Source organism: Loxodonta africana, chromosome 4, assembly GCF_030014295.1.
Source record: "Loxodonta africana isolate mLoxAfr1 chromosome 4, mLoxAfr1.hap2, whole genome shotgun sequence".
Classification (NCBI taxonomy): Eukaryota; Metazoa; Chordata; class Mammalia; order Proboscidea; family Elephantidae; genus Loxodonta; species Loxodonta africana.
This window is the reverse complement of record NC_087345.1, coordinates 54888250-54908875: the sequence shown is the minus strand read 5'-3', so window position 1 is coordinate 54908875 and position 20626 is coordinate 54888250. Positions and strand designations below refer to the sequence as shown.

The following is a 20626-nucleotide window of genomic DNA, read 5'->3' as shown; positions in this document are numbered from 1 at the left end:
TTCCTGTACATTAAAGCCACACACGTGAGGTATTTCTGATATAGCAGTACTAACATAAGACAGTTAAACATATTCAACTAGACAATTCCTTTTTTTCATAGCATGTTACTAAAAAAAAAACAAAACAATCCATTGCCGTGGAGGCGATTCCAATTCAAAGCGACCCTAAAGGACAGAGTAGAACTGCTCCATGGGGTCTCCAAGGAGCACCTGGTGGATTCGAACTGCCAACCTTTTATTCAGCAGCCATAGCTCTTAACCACTATACCACCTGAACTACTTGTAATAGCACCTGGAACTGGCCTGGCGTTACTCTTTCCTCCTCCCTCCCTGGCACCCCAATCTGTTCTGCATACAGCAGTGATCTTTTAAAAAGGCAAATCTGATCAATTAAAGCAATTAAAACCCTCCAGTGCATTTCCAGTGCTCTTAGTATCAAAATGGCCTTAACATAGAGGAAGACAGGAGTTGGCTGAATGGACACAAGAAATGCAGGGTGGAGAGGAGTGTGCTGTCACATTGTAGGGAGAGCAACTAGGGTCACATAACGATATGTGTATAAGTTTTTGTATGAGAAACTGACTTGAACTGTAAACTTTCACTAAAAGCGCACACACACACACACACACACACACACACACAAAGGCCTTCACAAGGCCTCCTGAGTCCTACTAGATCAGACCTCTACCTACCTCTCAAGTTCTGCTTGCCCTAGGCTCCAAGGTGAAGGACCATAGACTCAGGGGACATCGATGTCAACTGACATAACATTGTTCATAAAGACAATGTTCTGCATCCTACTTTGGTGAGTAACGCTTGGGGTCTTAAAAGCTGGCATGTGGCCATCTAAGATACAACTATTGGTCAGTTACCATCTGGAGCAAAGGAGAGTGAAGAAAACCAAAGACTCAACGGAGCAGTTAATCCAAAGAACAAATGGACCACCCAAACCAGTCTACGTGACTCTAAGACCTTCTGGTGACTGGCTACCACTACCGACCACTGTGACTGCAATCACGACAGAGAGTCCCAGACAGGACAGAAGAAAAACATAGAACAAAAAATCCAAAAAAAAAAAAAAAAAAAAAGGACCAGACTTACTAGTCTGACAGAGAGACTGGAAGAACCCCCAAGACTATGGTCCTAAGACACCATTCTGACCTGGAACTGAAGTCATTCCTGGAGACCAATTTCCAGCCAAACAATAGACCAGACCATAAAATAAACAGTACACCCAAGAGGAACGTGTTCCTTAGAACAATCAATTATATGAGCTCAAAAGAACAACATTTACCCAAAAGCAAAGATGAGAAGGCAGGAAGGGGTTGAAAATTAGGAGGAAAGGAAAGAGGGACATCAGGGCAGGGATGGGGAAAGGGCTGACACACTGAGGGGAACGCAACCAATGTTGCAAACTATAAAATGGGAAACTAATTTGCTCTGTAAGCTTTCACCTAAAGCAAGATTAAAAAAAAACACAAAAACCTCTCCTTGAGCCATTCTTCCCCTCACCCACTGTGCTCCAGTCACACTAGCCTTCTTGCAGCTCTTCCCACAGGCCTTGCTCCTCCCTACCCTCCTTCTCATGAAGGACGTTTGTATACACCCACTCCTCACTTATGGACATGGTTAGGTTCCAAAGGCCATGTTACTATGTGAAAATTGGTGGTATGTGCAAATGGAGGATGACCATATCAGGTCACCAAAATGAAGGATGACCACATCATTACATAACAGCCAAAGTGTATCATTATATAACTGCCAAACCACTGAGAATCATGGCCAAGCCAAGTTGACACATAACCTTAACTATCACAGCCGGCGTTACTCTCACCTCATACCTCGGTATTCATTACTGCCAGACATATGCTGTTAAGTGCGAAATAGTCGGGTAGTAGTTTTTTTCACTATTCTAATAAATGCAAAATGTTGGATAACACGATAGTCGATAAGTGAGGTGTAGGTGTATTGTTTCCTTTACCTGGAATCTACTTCTCCACCCTCTACTGCCAACTCTTTACCGAGTTACACACATCAATTCTTCAGTTTTAAACTGAATTATTGCTTCCTCAGGGATGCCATCCAAACTCTCAAAACCTTTTGCTCCTTTATAACACTTTATAATTTTCCTTCAAAACACTTAACACAACTTACACTGATATATTTGATTAATAAGTGGTGGGTGTTGTTACTTTGCTAAACTCTGTATTCCCTAAAAAAAAGTTCCTCATATATAAGGCACTCAATAATATTTGTTAAACTAATACTGATATAGTCCAGCCACCAACTCATCAGTTTAAGAGTCCCTACCATCTATAACCATAAATTCTAACATTTTTACAATGCATCAGTTTAACAAGGAAGTTCAGCAGTCTCGTATAAAATTTGTTTTAAAATGTGTATTAACCTATAAAGTAAATGTTTCCAGTGGTATTAAAAAAAAAAAATTACATATATCTAACTCAGGAAAATGTAGGCAAATTTTGAACATATTTTAATATATGTGAAATCTCACATATTTCAATCAGCACTGTATGAGAACTCTAGTTTCTCCACATCCTTCACAGCATTTACTATTATCAGTCGTTTTTAATTTTCGCCATGCTGGTGGATATGTATTGACATCTTATCGAAGTCTTAATTTCCATTTCTCTGATGAATAATGAGGTTGGATAACTTTCATCACCATTTGAATGTTTTCTTTTGTCATGTGCCTGATCATGTAGTCTTAACGGATTTGTAGTTTTTAAACATACATGCACACATACACAATTATATCTGAATATATGCCCTAGGCCAACTGTATGAGACAAACGCATTCTGAGGTTTTGCTTCTCTTAATACTGTCTTTTGAGGAACAGAAATTATTTTAATGTAGTACAATTAATCAGTCTTCTCCTTTATGGTTAATCTTTGTGTTCTGCTTAAAAAAAATTTTCTGTACCCCAAGGTTATAAACACACTCTTACATGTTGTCTTCTACAATATTTCTTCTGCATTTCACATTTAGATTCACAATCCATTTCGAATTATTCTTGTGTATAGTTTTTTTTTTTTTATAGTGTAGGGGGCCAAGATTAACTTTTTTTTCCATATGAATATGTTGTCTGAGTTCCATTTATCAACAAGACTACCCTTTCTCCTCTTGTTACATCAATTACAAATCAAGTGCCCGTATTTGTCTGTGACTTTTTCTGGACTCTGTTATGACCCAAAGCATCCCTGGTGGCACAGTGGTTAAGTGCTTGGCTGTTAAATGAAAGGTCAGCAGTTCAAACCCACCAGGTACTCCACAGGAGAAAGATGTGGCAGTCTGCCTCTATATTTACAGCCTTGGAAACCCTATGAGGCAGTTCTACTCTGCCCTATAGAGTTGCTATGAGTTGGAACAGACTTGATGGCAATGGCTTTGACTTTTTTGGTTTTATTATGATCATTAGTTTGCTGCCTATTCTTGCACTAATACCACATTATCTTAATTACTGTGGCCTTATAAATGTCTTAATACCCATTACAGTAAGTAGGTCCTCTCACCTTGCTCTTCCTAATGACTGACTTGGCTATACCTCACCTTTTTCATTTATGTATCGGTTTGTCATTTTTCACGCACACATGCACACACACTCAACATACTCATGAACAACAGGACTGCTTTTTTCTGTCAAGTAATATTGCTATATAGAGCCACTCCCCTGGTGGGTAATCAAAAGAAGGCTGTAACTGGTAAGATCTGTTGAACAGTGGACAATACCACTAATACTGGAGAACTAAACAGTTCTAATCATATCTCACTAGAGGAAAAAACTTAAAAAAAAAAAAAATCCAAATTAAACACTACTTTTTTAGCTCTATAATGCATTAGTATGTTTTAAAGTCATTATCATACTGTTGTCAAACATTGGGCTTGCTGTTAAACTGTCAGTGGCTTTTTTTCTGTCAAAGATAACCTCTACCAACCTATACTCATCTCAAATTTAATGTAGAACTTCACATTGATACCCATTGAAGTTTCATCTTATTGACCAAAACCTACTATCTTACACTGTCTTTCTGAAGTTCTCTCTCTGCTTCCATAGCTTTATCTATTAAAATGTTAAACACAATAGGGTTGAGATTAAGAACACAAGGACCAGTACTTTAGTCTTCCCACTGAATTATTAATCAGCAGACTGATTTGTACATAATGGTTCATCAGGTGTTAATCCACCTAACCCTGCTGATATTCACACCAGGTTTTTGTCACCTTAATCACAAAGACACGACAAGTACATTTCCAAGGACTTTACTAAAAAATCAAGCTACACTTGGTTTGGAACATTTCACTCATTTACATTTAAATTTCCAACCTTGTCAACATAACTTGTTTTCAGAGAACTCAAACTGGTATCTAGAGATCAACACAATTCTACTAAACTATCTGTTTAATAATGGGTATTAGGATTTTGTCATTCTTGAGTAGAAGACCATTTTAAACAAACATACATGTAAACAAACATACATGTAAGATAACTTCCTTGCTATCAGTCACCTTCCTTTTTCCTGTTTTTTAAAAAACTTTTTAAAGCCCTCTTTTCACTGCCTTCAAAACTATTTTCACGGTACAGCCACTCTGGAAATCGATTTGGTGCTTCCTTAAAAAGCTAGAAATAGAACTACCGTAAGATCCAGCAATCCCACTCCTTGGAATATATCCTAGAGAAATAAGAGCCTTTACACAAACAGATATATGCACACCTATGTTCACTGCAGCACTGTTCACAATAGCAAAAAGTTAGAAGCAACCAAGGTGCCCATCAACGGATGAATGGATAAATAAACTATGGTATAGTCACACAATGGAATGCTCCGCATCGATAAAGAACAATGTTGAATCCATGAAACATTTTTTAACATGGAGAAATCTGGAAGACATTATGCTGAGTGCAATCAGTCAATTGCAAAAGGACAAATACTGTATAAGACTACTATTACAAGAACAGGAGAAACAGTTTAAGCAGAGAAGAAAATATCCTTTGATGGTTATGAGAGGGGGAGGAAGGGAGGGAGAGGGGTATTCACTAACTAGATATTAGATAAGTTTCATTTTAGGTGAAGGGTAAGACAATACACAATACAGGAGAGGTCAACACAAATGGACTAAACCAAAAACAAAGAAGTTTCCTTAATAAACTGAACACTTCAAAGGCCAGTGCAGCAGGGGCAGGGGTTTGAGGACCATGGTTTCAGGGGACACCTATGTCAATTGGCATAATAAAATCTATTAAGAAAACATTCTGCATCCCACTTTGGAGAGTGGCGTCTGGGGTCGTAAACGCTAGCAAGCGGCCATCTAAGATGCATCAATTGGTCCCAATCCACCTGGAACAAGAAAGAATGAAGAACGCCAAAGACACAACGTAATTATGAGCCCAAGAGACAGAAAGGACCACATAAACCAGAGACTACATCAGCCTGAAACCAGAAGATCTAGATGGTGCCCGGCCACAACCGATGACTGTCCCGACAGCGAACTCAACAGAGAAACCCTGTGGGAGCAGGAAAGCAGTGGGATGCAGATCCCAAATTCTCATAAAAAGACCAGACTTAATGGTCAGACGGGGACTGGAGGGACCCCAGACCTTCTGTTAGCCCGGGGCAGGAACCATTCCCAAAGCCAACTCTTCAGACAGGGATTGGAGTGCAAACGGGGATGGAAAATGATACTGGCGAAGAATGAGCTTCTTGGATCAAGTGGACACACGAGACTATGTTGTCATCTCCTGTCTGGAGGGGAGATGAGAGGGCAGAAGGGGCCAGAAGCTACCCGAATGGATACGATGAGAGAGAGTGGAGGGAAGTACTGTGCTATCTCATTAGAGGGAGAGCAATCAGGAGTGTATAGCAAGGTGTATGTAAATTTTTGTATGAGAGACTGACCTGATTTGTAAACTTTCACTTAAAGCACAATAAAAATTAATTAATAATAACAATAAAAAAAAACTATTTTCACGAAATTCATTTAACTCCAGGCTTCAACATTCCTGATTCTATTCTCAGAGGTTTGTTGCCATTTTTGCAATTCATTCTTAAAACAGATAATCACTTCCAATTATTTTTTATATTTATGCAACAGGGCAAAAGATATCAATCACTGTAAAAAAGATCACTTTTCTAGATCTTCCTCCAAATCTTTCCCACTAAAATTGTTTAAAATTTTAAAATCCAAATTTTATCCTTTGAAATCTTTTATTCCTCAAAAACTATTTGCCTTTTTGGGAATTGTGCTTATCTTTTCTCTGAACTTTTTCAGAGCAAAAGCTATGAAATACATCTAATTATACCAACAGTGCCTTTTCTTACTTGTTTAAAAAACTCTCCCAAGGTCTCTAACACATTGCTGATCAGTCTTTCCTTATGAAATGAAAGGTTGAGAGAAATGGTGGCCAAAATACAGAAACAAATACTCAACCCTTAACACCAGCTTTCTTGAGTGGCCAAAACCTAGCACGCTAAAATTCATTAATTACGTGATTGTCACTGTATTTAATCCTTTAAACATTACTAAAATAAGCCGTTTAAAAGTTTTCCTCCAGTTTAGATCCATCTTCATTATTTTTTCTACTTGTTATTAACAGATTCAAAGATGACATAAATCTGCTGTATTTCCCTCCCAGAAGAAATAAGTGTTAACAGTTGAGGTACATTTGTTTAGACTTTTTTCCTATGCAATTAAGTTTCTCCCTCAAGATGGATTACGTCATACGTACTGTCTTGCAACTTTTCACCTAAGTGATTTTTGAAAGAGTAATTTATATACTATCAGTCCATTTCACACATAAAACAAATAAACACAGATTTCCACACAGAAAATTAGCTCTAAATGTCAAGGGTGGGCTGAAAAGGGAAAAAGATACCATGTTAACTTAAGAATACAGTTTAATATATAATAAGCATTTCCTGCTTCATTTAGGCGGAAACAAGTCGAATGATGCTTGCTCAAGGTCAAAATAACCCACACGACCTTTCTGTACAACTGTTAGTTTCCTTATTAACTGTGCAACTTTAAAAAAGCAGGAAATATGCATAAAAATCACAAACACTCAAATCAGTATATGAGCATTTAATTTTTTAAAGTATTTTTCTATGATGCTGTAATTATTTAAATAATTATTATCTTTAAAATTTTTTAAAACTATTTTCATTTGGGAATCAACCAGTTGCCGTTACATCAATTCTGACTCATGGCGACTCCATGTGTGTCAGATTAGAACTAGGCTACACAGGGTTTTCAATGGCTGATTTTTCAGAAATAGATCACCAGGCCTTTCTTTCAAGGTACCTCTGGGTGGACTCAAGCCTCCAACCCTTCAGTTAGCAACCAAGCATGTTAGATAAAATATATACAACAATTTTTAAAAATCTGAAAATAAGCTACGTTTAAAAAGAAAAAACTGGTATGAGGAAGACAATGTAAAAGCAAGAGTACACTGAAGACTTAATTACTTAAGCATCTCTATGTACATCACAAAGAAGATAAAAGCACTGAGAAGATCGGAAATTTTAAAATATTTTACTATAAAAAATTATAGTTCAAATAGTTAATAAACAGCATGCTGAAAAAAAAGAAAACGAGGCAACGTTTTTACACAGATTGTACCATATATTTGGAAAGGACATAGAAATTACTGAATATGTTGCCTGTTTTAATCTTTTTTTTTTTTTAAACTGTACAAATTAACACATACATGAGAAAAATAACAGCTCTTAATGAAATACAGTGTCATGATCTGGAAAGAACAGCATCAAAATCTTTTGTGGAAAACATATACAGCCACAGAAAAGTCCATATTCAAAGCTATAATGTTGACTTGCTTCATGCAAAATTTAGAACACAGTATACTAGAATAATCATAAAGAAGTTCTGAAGCCTTTACTCAACTCCGTACAATGTAAAAAGAGTTAACTAAAATCCAAAGATTGGCCTCTTTATGATTATGCTCCAATTAAAAATAAGCTTTTTAGAAAATGTCATCTAATCATTGATGGAGCCTTGGTGGCACAGTGGTTAAGACCTACGGCTGCTAACCAAAAGGTCAGCAGTTCAAATCCACCAGCCACTCCTTGGAAACCCTATGGGGCAGCTCTACTCTGTTCTATAGGGTTGCTATGAGTTAGAACTGACTGGATGGCAATGGGTTTTTAATCATTGATAATATTTATGATCCACGATTACCCATATCTACCTTATTCACTTGACATATCTTCAAATGATTATCATTTTCAAAATTAAATCTCTCTTCAAAGAAAAACAATATCTCAATACTGAGGATATTGAAAAAACATGCTGGAGCAGAAGCTCCAAGAGAAAACCTTCAGAAATGTTCCAAACAAGAGAATAAATATTGGAAAAGTTTATAACACCTGAACAATTTAAGGCTATAAAATGTAAATACTCTAGCATGTTTATTGCTACAAAGTAAAGGTAACTGGTGCATGTGTGTGTTTAACAGTCCACAAAAATATACTTTCCTACACAATTACCATATCTAAGAGGGTATCCATTCCCATCTGACAAAATTTAATCTCCTTTACATTATGCAAGTATTCAAAAAATGACAATATTTTTAGAATCTTGTTTTTGTTAAAGAACATGTTAAACCACCCGCCCTCAAAAGGTAATTTCAGCTCAAATATGAGCTAATGATCAAGTTAAAGTAAAGCTTTTTATTAGGTGAGGTTCTCCCTCCAGAATATCTCACTCAGTGTACAAATACAGTTAAATAGATTGCTAAAAAGGTGACAGCTGAGGAATGCCTTTACTCCTTTCCATGGTTTCTACTGCGTGTCATTTCAGAAATGCCTACATAACACATGACAACATGGAATGTCTCCACCCATGAAAGAGCATTCTAGCAAGCACGCTTAGGACAGTAACACAGAGCTCAAGTTTGTCTTTTTATGGTTAGCCAGCACAACAATGAAAAGACAAACCACCAAAATACTAACTTGGTCAGAAAACACTGACATACAGGGATTCATAGTGAAAGTGTTATTTAGGAAAAAAAATCTGATTAAAATTGCTAGAAAATATGCATTAGCTTCTAATGCTAGTATGCTACGGATTCCTTTTCTAAACCAACACCCAAGAATTTGTTTTGTTTAAAGAAATTCACTTGTAAAGTATGCTACATAAACTGTGTAAAATGTACCTGTATTGGTAATCAATAATAAATTCCATTTTAAAAATAAATCTAAGATCCTGCTAAATTTTGACTTATTGGCTGTCTTTACATTATCGGTCAGCAGCCGATCTCTTAACCACTGTGCCAAAACGGCTCCTATGAAGTGTGTGTGTGTGTGTGTGTGTGTGTGTGTAATTCACATATACTGGTACCAACTAGGCTGATATCAACTCGCTTTAGGAGGCATGATTTAGTGTATTCAGTGTACGTGTACCTAGGTGTGCATGTATGGGTGTATGAAAGGCAGCGGTTCCCAAAGGGAGCTTTCACCAATCTTCTGAATCCTTCCAGATAAATTCTTTTTTTGCTCCTTATTGGGTAATCAGGGTCCAGGCCCCGCCGGTGACCTGGCCTGCCACCACTAGTACTCACTACTCTACCCCACCAAAAGGAGGGCATGAGGAATAGAGTTGAGATCAGTTCAACCTTCAGCTAACTCTCTATACCTGGAATACATGCATGATAAAGCACCAATAATAACTGTTGTCAATATATCAATAATTTTATTGATGGATATATGAGTACCAACTGTCCTTTATTTGGGTATTATATCCTTTTGTTATTGTTCTTGAAATAGCCTTTCTTTATGAAATAATGACAGTAAAAGGTGACCAGGTTGTTTGTTTTTAATGAGCTTACACAGCAAAATAAAAATTAGGCTCTTCTCTTTCAGTCACTGAAATTTTAAAAAACACTTTGTTTCATGAAATATAAAATTCTGGGGATTAATGATTTGAAAGGCAGTAAGTAAATCACATTTTAAATTGTGCTGTCACCTATACCCATAAGAAAAAAAAATTCTACTGCCTCTTCCAAGTTAGACCTGTAATATAATTGGCTAAATTTTGCAAAATTTGGGCATTCTTATTAACAAAAGGTTCCCAGTTAAAAATCAAACATGATCTTCATTAAAAGTCTGTTTTAGTAATGCAGAAGTTATTTTAGATAATTTTACTGGCATTTCATGTAATGCTCCAAGTACTAATTATAAGTATCAATGATCACTGTACAGAAAATAAACTGTCAGATATTAAACTGAATTGTGACAAGCTGGAGGTAATTTTCTTTTTTTTAATATCTGATATGGGCTTGCCTATCATTTGTCTCTTTAAGTGTGTGAGAGAGCGTGTGTGTGTATGTATAAAAAAGCATTTACTGTAAATGAGTATATAACAATGCCTAAACAATAAATAGCTATTAAGATAAAGAAAAACGAAGGAGTTTAAAGACAAAACTCTATGCCTTTAAAATACGAGTGTTTTGGTTGTTGCTCTAACTTCTTTTACAACTTCTCAAACCACCTGATCAAATGTTCTGCACACGATGGCCAGTCAAACACAATCTTGGCAGTTTCTAAGATTTAGGAAAGATTTTAAATTGTCAGGCTAATTTAGATACAATACTACTGTATTCTAATTACAATAGAAAGGTTTTATAAGTGTTGGCTAGCTAAAATAAAAAAAGATGAAGAAAAAGTTGAACACACATATATATTTCACTTGATTCTCTGCTGATTTACAGGGAAAGTTCCAGGTACCGATCATGAACCATAATGACTAAAAATTTTAAGAATACTTCCTTCTCTTAAAAGGGGATGAGGGGTGCAAATGGTTAAATGCTTGACTATCAGCTGAAAGGTTGGTGGTTTGAACCCACCCAGAGGTGTCCGGAAACAAAATCCTAGTGATCTGCTTCTGAAAAACAACAGCTTTGAAAATCCTACAGGGGCCAGTTCTACACTGAAAATACACAGGATCACCATGAGTCAGAATTGACTGATGGCAACTGGTTTGGTTTTTTAGCATAGTATTGGAGTCCCTGTGTAGTGCAAAAGGTTAACATACTCAGCTGCTAACCAAAAGGTTGGAGGTTCAAGCACACCCAGAGGTACATCAGAAGAAAGGCCTGGCAATCTACTTTCAGAAAATCAACCACTGAAAGCTCTATGGAACACAGTTCTACTCTGACAGACGTGGGGTCGCCATGAGTCAGAATCAACTCAATGGCAACTATAGTAAAAAACTACATATCCAACTCTAACTTAGAAAAAATTCAAAGTAACTGTTGTAGCTTGTAGGGTAAAGGACCTAGTTTTACCCTAAATAAGGTGGCCTTTGTCCTTGGCTCCAGAGAAATGGCCCTTGGAACAGTGGGGATACCTTGGTCTGGGACTTCCAGGCCACACCTAAGAGTCTATGCTGGTGAGTGGGGGCTGTGCAGACTAGAAAAGATCCACCTGGTAGGCTGATATCAACAAGCTTTAAGAAGGCATGGTTTAGCCTATCAAGCCCTGAACATGGAGGCCCAGAGGGGCTTCGCAGTTGATGAGGAACATCTGCTCTTGGTAGAGTAACACATCCCTTAGGACATGGAAGCCTGACATTAGCAACCCTTCCAGGCCTTGCCCTGTGTCTCCTCATTTGTATCCTTTTTGGCTTTAATACATCGTAGTTTTTCAGTCATAGGCTGGAGGTCTGGTGGTGCAGTGGTTAAGAGCTCAGCTGTTAACCAACCAAGGTCAGCAGTTCAAATCCACCACCACTCCTTGGAAACCCTAGGGGGCAGTTCTACTCTGTTCTATAGGGTCCTATGAGTAGCAATTGACTCAAGGGCAACACGTAGTCATATGTATGGTATACTTTCCATGAGTTCTGTGAGTTGTTCCAGCAAATTATTGAAGCCAAAAAGGGCAGTGGAAGTCAACAAGCCAGAAAGAAGGGTGTCATATGGACTCCCAAGCCTGCGGCAGGCACCCCGAAAGGGTAGTGGGAAACCAGCTCCAAATTGGTGGCCAGCGAATCAGAAGGTTGGGGTGTCATGTGGAGTCCCCCAACTTGCAAATGGAGTCCACCAATACGGCAGTCTGAAGGACAGTGTCCTTTTGACTTGTGAGCGCTAGCGTAGCTAGGGTCATAGAGAGAGTGTGCCCCAGGGGTGGCTGGTGACAAGGATGGAAATGGGAATTTGAGGACTGGATCAATCCAATCCACATTTAGGGGATTAGATTTATGCTATTCCTTACTGTGTAGAGATTGTCAACCTCTCAAAGGGGTGTCCCTAAATGCCAATACGCCATCTTTTCAACATGACTGTGGAACTCCACAAACTTTCAAAACGAAGGTGAGGTGAAAGATGGCAATTTTTTTGCAGGCAGAGGAGCAATGAAAATAGCAAATCTGGGAGGTGGCAAGAAGGGACAAGTTGTAGCTGTAACAAACCAATGTCCTACTCTCTTACCCTGCTCACTCAAAATTAAAAAAATTTATGAACAGCTATATTTAAAAATCATCTACATAGATTTTTTTTAAGCACAAGCACTTTTGTTACCTGAACAGTATTTTTTAAATGGGGTACAGCAAATAAGTAATGAAAAATAACAATTTCCTCTGTTCCATCCAGTGCTTCTACCTGGCTACACTAAAAAATGCTCAGTCACAGCTTGCAATCACACTGCAGCTGAAGCACATGAAAGATGGGCTTGGTTATGACACTTCAAAGTCAGACCACAAAACTGTTGCCAGGAAGCACAAAAGCAGCAACTGCCGAGAAGACAGTATTGACAGTACTAGTGTAGGCAGTAGTGCCCTCCCAAAAACATCCGTATTTGGCTAGGGCTGTCTACTGCCCATTTATTTGCAGGAAGTAAGGGACCAGTTTGGAATTGGAAGCTTTCGTTTGTTTAGGTTTTTTCTTTTTTTAAATTGACAGGATAATTCAAAAAGTTTTGAAAGCCAATACCACAACATGTTACAGCTTTTTCTACCCAGAGAATTATATAGAGAAAACAGTTGATACTGCACAATCTTTTTAATACAGATTTTAATACAACTTATATGTGATTCAATGCACTCTTCCATAATCTTAACATCCCCCCAAAAGGTAAATAAGTTTAAACTATAAACTGAATATTCAGTTTTAAACAGACTACTCATATACAGCATTCAAATTATTCTGTAACAAGCAATTCAATATTAACTACTTCCAGTTTCTATTCCTTTTGGTTGGAAAACACTTTATTGGAAAGGCCCTATGAGAATATTTTTAAAAGAGCTACATTTCATATTACTATTCAGTGAGAAATGTCTGCCCAAGAAGACCAAGCACTTAAAGAATTAAGACTAAAGTATTTCTTTTACTGACAAGACAGTCACATATTTTACAAAGAAGCTTCAAACGGCTCCCTTATAAATTGATAAAAATTTATATTTTGAGAGCAAAACTTATCTGCAAGTCTGTATTAAAAAGTAAAAGGATGACTTGATTTTAAAGATTATAATAGCACAGAACACAGATCTAATTCTACTTTGTATTCCCACATAGGACTAGCTTGACCCCTTATAAAATGGGTAGTAAATTGATTTATGACTCAACTGGATATAATATTTTTCTAACACTTACCCAAGATATGGACTGATTTAGGATTTTTTAATAGGAAGATTAAATAATCTCAAGATATTTAAAAAACCTGCACAGAAGATCTACAACAAAGTTTTTCATTTGTTTCCTAAACATACAGGTTCCCAATAATGAAAAAAATTTACTAAGCACCTACTATATGCAAGAACAACATTCTAAGTATTCAGAGGTGAAGCTTTCAAAAACGTATCCCACGACATGCAAGCAACAAAACTACGTATCTATGATACAATATAAAAGATATAACTCAACAAACCTTTAGTGAACACCCACTATGTACCAACCAAAAAAACCAAACCCACTGCCGCCCAGTCAATTCCAACTTATAGTGACCCTAGAGAACAGAGCAGAACTGTGCCATAAGGTTTCCAAGCCTGTCATCTGAAGTAGACTGACACATTTTTCTCCTGCAGAGTGGCTGGCGGGTTCGAACCGCTGATATTTTGGTTGGCAGCTGAGGGCTTAACCACTGTGCCATCAGGGTTCCTTTACTATGTACCAGGCCCTGGAAATACAAAACAAGAAAAAAAAAAAAAGACTGGGAAGACTGTATCCTTACAGTCTACCAAGGAAGACACTTATAAAAAAAGAAGTATTTTAATAGCAGCAGAGGGGCGAAATACAAGGTACAGTGAGTATGGTACCCCATAGAAGAGAGTCTCTCTCAAGTGCCACAGTGCAGGCAAGTTCAAAGAACAGAAAGATCCCTTCTGGCTAGCAAGTGGGGTGAATCCTGAAGAATGAATAGGATTCTGACTGTTAAACAAGAAAGAGATGATATTCTAGGTGGAGGAAAGAGCATGGCCAAATGCAAGGAAATAAAACAGGAAAGATCTTGTTCAAATGGAAGCAAGTTAACCAACTTACATATAGTAAAAGATACAACTAGTTTGTTCAGGTCCAAACCCTGCTGAGAATTTGCATTTCTAACAAGTTCCCTGCTGAGAATCTGCATTTCTAACAAGGTCCCAAGAAGTTATACGTAAGAATCACCCAGGGATCTCATTAAAATTTAGATTCTAATTCAGTACATCTGGGGGTGAAAATGGAAATTATCTGCAGGGGTTTGAACAAGAATGAACTGGCTGGAAGCTCTAGCTACAACACATAAGGGAGCCATATCAAGGATACCAAAATCAAAACCCACTGCTGTCAAGTCAATTCCAACTCATAGGGACCCTATATCAAGGATAAAAAGCTATAGTTAAATGGCGAAAAGCCTTAAATGTAAATTTAAAGAGAAGTGACATAATCAAAGTGATACTGTCAAAAGATTTAACCTGAGAGCAATATGTATGGAATTGGATGAGGAACAGAAGAGGCAGGGAAAGCAATTAAGCTATTACTATGCTCTACAAGTAAAAAACGGAAACCCTGGTGGCATAGTGGTTAAGCGCTATGGCTGCTAACCCAAGGGTTGGCAGTTCGAATCCACCAGGAGCTCCTTGGAAACTCCATGGGGCAGTTCTACTCTGTCCTATAGGGTCGCTATGAGTCAGAATCAACTCGACGGCACTAGGTTTTTTTCGGTATGGATAAAAATAATAAAGGTACGAACCAGGTTAATAATGACAAAGGCAAGGGAAAGAACTGATGCAAAAGAGATTGTGAAGAAAGGAAATAGAGAGCTAGAAGACTGATAGACAAGGAGAGTAAGTAAACGATAATTAAAATATTTTAAAAAGTTTGATCTACATCATTAACAGAAATAGGGGCATCAATGAGAAGAGTAGTCTTGTTAGGAAAGATATTTAAGTTTTGTTTTAGGCTGAATTTAAAGAAATTCCTGACATTGATGTAAAACTGTCTAACAATAATACTCAGACTTAAAAGATGCTTGCAAAGTATAACAATACGAAAAAATATATCTAAACTAATTTTAAATGATAATAGATTATAAAAATTACAACTATGGAAATCTATGTTTGAACAATAAGGATTCTCTAAAGAAATCACACAGGTAGAGCTGTAAACAGTTTTTATTTTATGGCAAAGGGGGTTGACCTGTATTTTCTATATTACTACTTAAAGATGAGTCCCTGGGTGGTAGAGTTAGGTTAGAATTGGAGTACACCCAGAGGTGCTTTGGAAGAAAGGCCTGATGATTTACTTCCAAAAAACCAGCCATTGAATACCCTATGAAGTACAGTTCTACTCTGATACACATGGAGCCACCGTGAGTCAGAATCAACTGAAGGCAATTGGTTTACTGAAAGATGTGTCTGTAAAGATAAAATCACGATATCTTTAATAATTTTAATATTAAATCAATATTTCAGATCAATAAAAAATGAAAATGAGGTATTGGAGCTCTGGAGAAAATTGAATTGGAATTTACTGTCACAGAGGAAGTAGATAAAATTTTAAGGTAAAATCAAAAGGCTAAAGATAGAACTGACTTATGATCTGAAAACTGTTGGAAGAAATCTCAGTCCTGCGTTTTATGCCTACCAGTATCATTAAAAACCAGCAATAAAGCATTATACAGACAACCCTATTACCCAAACCAAACCAACTGCCATAGAGTTGAATTAGTCTCCTAAAATCTTTATAAGGTATGTTGAATTATAAAGATTATATATGAGAAAACTCTACCGGGTAGCTACAAAATCAGAAGCTGATTACTGCCCACTCATAAAAATGAAAACCTACCCCAGACCTCCATTCTAGATAATGAGAAATTAGGTCATATACCTAACTTCCTCAGTGGTTAAGTGCTACGGCTGCTAACCAAAGGATTGGCAGTTCGAATTCGCCAGGTGCTCCTTGGAAACTCTATGGGGCAGTTCTACTCTGTCCTATAGGGTCGCTATGACTCGGAATCGACTCGACGGCACTGGGTTTGGTTTTTTTTTGGTTACCTAACTTCAGTACTGTTTTCTAACTACAGGGGGAAAAGGGCTATTCTTGAGACCAAGACAGAGAATTTAACAAGAAACACTGCTCTTTCTCCTAAATGGACGACATTATCCCTGTACAAAAAGAATACCTGAAAACGAAATACCTTCTAATGAAAGAGCCTGTTCAACTATTTAATAAAGAAACCTTTAAATATAAGCTGTTTGTATTAAAAATGGAAGCAAAATACTACATTAAGAAGTATATTTGTGGGTTGTGAAGTATCTGTAACATTTCTCCTAACAATGAAATTTAGGACACTCGATCAAAACAAAAAAGTAAATGAATATTCCAAATGAATAACTAATAATTAATCTCATAAAAATATCTTAGGTATCTTAGATCTTTTGAGAAGTTAAATTATTCAAGGTCTACTAAAAAAAAAAAAACAATGGATCCTTTTAGGTTTATAATTTAAGTTATTAAAACAAGTAGCATTCAGGAGGTTTCTTAAAAGCTTAGTTTTTTTTGTGTGTGTGTGTGGTTCTTTTTAAAAAAGTTATATTTATCACCTTTCATTATCTGCTGTCCTGAATTTGCCCAAAGTGAACTCCTTGTTCTCACAGCCACAATGCAAAAAAAAAAGTATAAGAAGAGTTGATAAATGAGAAATACCAAGTGGAGAGAACGCAATAAAAATTTTAATGCTTCATATTTTAAAGACTTTTGCTTCACTGACTTAAGGAATGTGCAGATAAATTACAAAAAGATACTATGCAAATGGTTTATGTATAAACTTGGAAACTTCTACTTAAGTACTTGTCAACTAAAACAAATACTCAATAATACTCCACCTATATAATGCCAAACTAACCACTGAATTCATTAGTCAGGAAGAAATTAGTGTGATAATTGTTGCAACATTGTACAAATGGGGGGGGGGGGAAACAAGAGAATCTGAAAAGCCTGTTAAGTGCGCTTTCTCTTTTAGTACCTAAACCAGTATTAGATTAATGTATAAAAGATTCTCATCCTCCTTCAAGCCAATATATTTGGGTGTCTCTACAACAATAATAGGAAGTTTAAATTTCTATTTGACAATTTTAATAAGACATACTAATGTAAGAAATTATCCAATCACGCTGACCTCAGGGATACAATAACAGCTTTATCTTTTAAAATTACACTTGAAACAAATTTGAAAAGATTCATCTTACATAATTACAATATCATTTGAATGCCACAAGTTTCTTTCATTTTCAAATGTCATGTTTTTAAAATCTAGAGTTATGCTGTGCCTTAAAATCAAGCAAGGCTAAAGAAAGTTTGCTATACCTTAAAGAATCTAAATTAATGGAACTGAGAAAAAGCTAAAGACTAAGCTATATCCTTACTGGGTACCACATTCTGATGTCAAGATTTTCCTGTTAATTTATCCATCATTTCAATTCATCCAGTCAACTCTGTAAACAAAGGCTATAAGCCAACTATGATATGAGAATTCAACTAAATAAAACTTAAAATAGTCATCATTCACTTCAACAGGAAGCAGTAAAAGGAAAAATGCTACCACACACCTCTCTTTTCAAAAGACAGCAAGCTAATATGCATGAAATATAAAGCCTTTAAGTTTCAACCTCCCAAACAAGTTTTTGCTACAGTATTACTCAAAATAAAGCTGCAATCTTCCCTTTACAGCCAAGCAACTTTGAAAGATTTCACAAATCTCTTCATTGTCAGAGGAAGCTATTGCTGTTAAGTCGTTTTCTAGTAATTACAAGTTGCCAACTAGGAAAATTCTAAGAGGCTATGTCTTGTTACCTACTACCATCATTTAAAAATTGCTTTTTATGCAGAACTCTACGTGGTCGTGTTGCTTTTGGCCTGTTAAAGGCAAAGCAACGTTATCTCTGGATTGCCAATAGTTTCTCCTTATTTGGCTAACATTGAGAGATCCCAATCAGACCACTATAAAACTTTAACATGCACAAAGCATCCATTTTGCGGAAAGTTTGTGACCAGTTTTCCTTTTTCCCACTCCCAAAAGAAAAACCAGATCTTGGTAACCGGCTTTGAAAAGAATGCCCCATGTTTATTCTTTTCTTTCTAACTCCAGTGCACAGCCCAGGACCTGGGGCTCCAGGATCTGTGACACTGCAGCAAACTCACACCGAGTACTGGACCTCAGATAAGCGTTCCGGTCTGGAGATGGACAAGCACTTTTGAACGCTCACTTCCATCCCCTCCCTTTCAGCCGGTGCAGATCTGCTAATTACACCCCGTTTTCTCCTCCCCAGTAACCAAGAGTAATAAAAGAGAAAACAGGAAATCGTTCGCTCAGGGCACTCGGCTTAGAGCTCTTGATTACTATTATTACCATCATTTGTAATCAAGTCCTAAAAAGTACAACAAATCCAATGCCCACCTACAAGCCAAAGATGTCCATCTGCCCGAGAGTCCCTAATGTTCCTTGTAAGTAGTTTTCTTCAGCATCCCCGTCCCCCAAATAAATCCCTGACAGCGGGGCCCAGGCACAACCCATTACACCCCTTCTCGTCTCGACCCCAAATCCCAGACACACGACTACAAACGGCCTTAGGGCCCCAAGCAGACCACAGTCCCTTTTCCCCTGTGCCCCGGAAACCAGCCGATTCCCAACTTTAATACCAACTGCTCTGAAGGGGGCCTCAAGCCCTGCGCCCTCCCTCCACCAGTTCTTTCCCTCCCTCCCTCGCGGGAAACCGCCCCCTCACCCCACAGCAGGGAGTCTCTCCCGCCGCCCCCAGCCTCAGGAGGCCCAGAGCGGAGGAGAGGCCCTGACTAAAGAACGGCGGAGACCCTCAGGGTCAGGAGAGCGCGCGGCGGGGTGCACAGACCTGGTGCAGAGCGGTAAGTCCGTCCACATTGGCGTAATTGATGTCGGCGCCGCGGTGCAGCAGCTTGAGGACCTCGTCCGTGTCGCCGCTTGAGCAAGCAGCCAGGAAGACGGCGCCATCGTCGAACTTCACCTTGGTCTTCTGACGCTTCACCACAGGAGGCTCGAGGTCCGTCTCGGAGCCGATCCAGCGCTTCAGCTGCTCGTTCCGCTTCTGCTTCGCGTCCGCCATCTTCATCCCCTCTCCTGCCGCCGGGTCTTCTTATCGCGAGGGGGGAAGGGGGAGGCGGAGAGGGAAGAGAGGGGAGGCAGGGGGTGTGTGACTGTTTCTATGAGGGCTGGCCAGAGGAGGGCTGGGAACCGGGAGGAAACGCTCGAGACTTCCAGTATCCCACAGAGCACTGGGGCGGCGCGCCCGGGCGAGCGGACCTCCCTTCCTACCACAGAAGCCCTCCCGCCCCCGGCCTGGCCACCCGTCACCGGCGGCCACTGTAACGTAACTTCGCGAGATCCGGGCAGGGAGGCGCCCTTCGGCCCGTGCGCATGCGCCCTGGGTCTGTGCCCGCCCCAGGAAGAACGCTCCCGCGAACTGCGACGGGGGCGGCCCGGCCACCGGAGGGAAGCGGGTGTGGCTCGGGCCGCGGGGGCTGGGACCAACCTGAGAGGGAAGAAGGAGGAAAGGAAGGTTTCCCTGCCCCACTGAAGGCTCCCAGGGTTCCGAAGGCCAACAGTTGGCCTGCACAGCATTGCGGGGCAGACCTGCCTCCGAGGCTGTCTTGGCTCTGCGGAGTCGTTTGCTCAGCACGGAAGATTTTCCTATTGGCCTGCGTTATTTGAATGGAATGGGGGATAGTTCTTGTGTTAGGTGCATGTGGTTTCCCTTTCCAAGGAACTCTGGAAGAATTGGGCGTCTGACAACTGAACAGAACCTTTTTAAAGTTGGATCTGTGTAGCCAAGGACTTTGGACGTAGTTTCCCCAGATCGCAGCCGGAGATGACCGCCTAGTGCCCAGGGTTGGCCTGCGGTCATTGCAGTGGCTTCCTGCCAACACCCAAACGTCCGGCCAAACGTCTTTCCTCTCCTGCCTGGCTTTTTGTTTTTAACCTCCTTACGCTTATTTTGGGTCCTCTTTTCTCTCAGTGCTTTAAGCTGCCCAGTATTCCTCTTGAGCTCAGTTCGGCCTTGTTACTGGTCCTGACCTTTTAAGGGATTTCTGCTTCCTGCTCCCTCTTTTTCTAAAGACGTATCTACTTATGGGGTTCAAAAGAAATGTAA

The 20626-nt window shown here is 38.9% G+C and overlaps 1 protein-coding gene across 8 annotated transcripts in view; it reads right to left on the bottom strand.

Moving 5' to 3' along the window:
* The window catches only part of PPP1R12A (protein phosphatase 1 regulatory subunit 12A), a 172925-nt gene extending 153087 nt beyond the window's left edge, over positions 1-19838 (bottom strand). For 4 of the 8 annotated variants that reach the window (XM_023559159.2, XM_023559180.2, XM_023559167.2 and 1 more), the window contains exon 1: positions 19352-19838. In XM_023559159.2, coding sequence (XP_023414927.2) covers positions 19352-19588 — 237 coding nt within the window. In that variant the 5' untranslated portion in view covers positions 19589-19838. The remainder of the gene's footprint in view (positions 1-19351) is intronic. The other 4 variants (XM_023559189.2, XM_003405221.4, XM_023559183.2 and 1 more) reach the window with 1 other exon arrangement.
* Between the last annotated feature and the right edge of the window lie 788 nt (positions 19839-20626).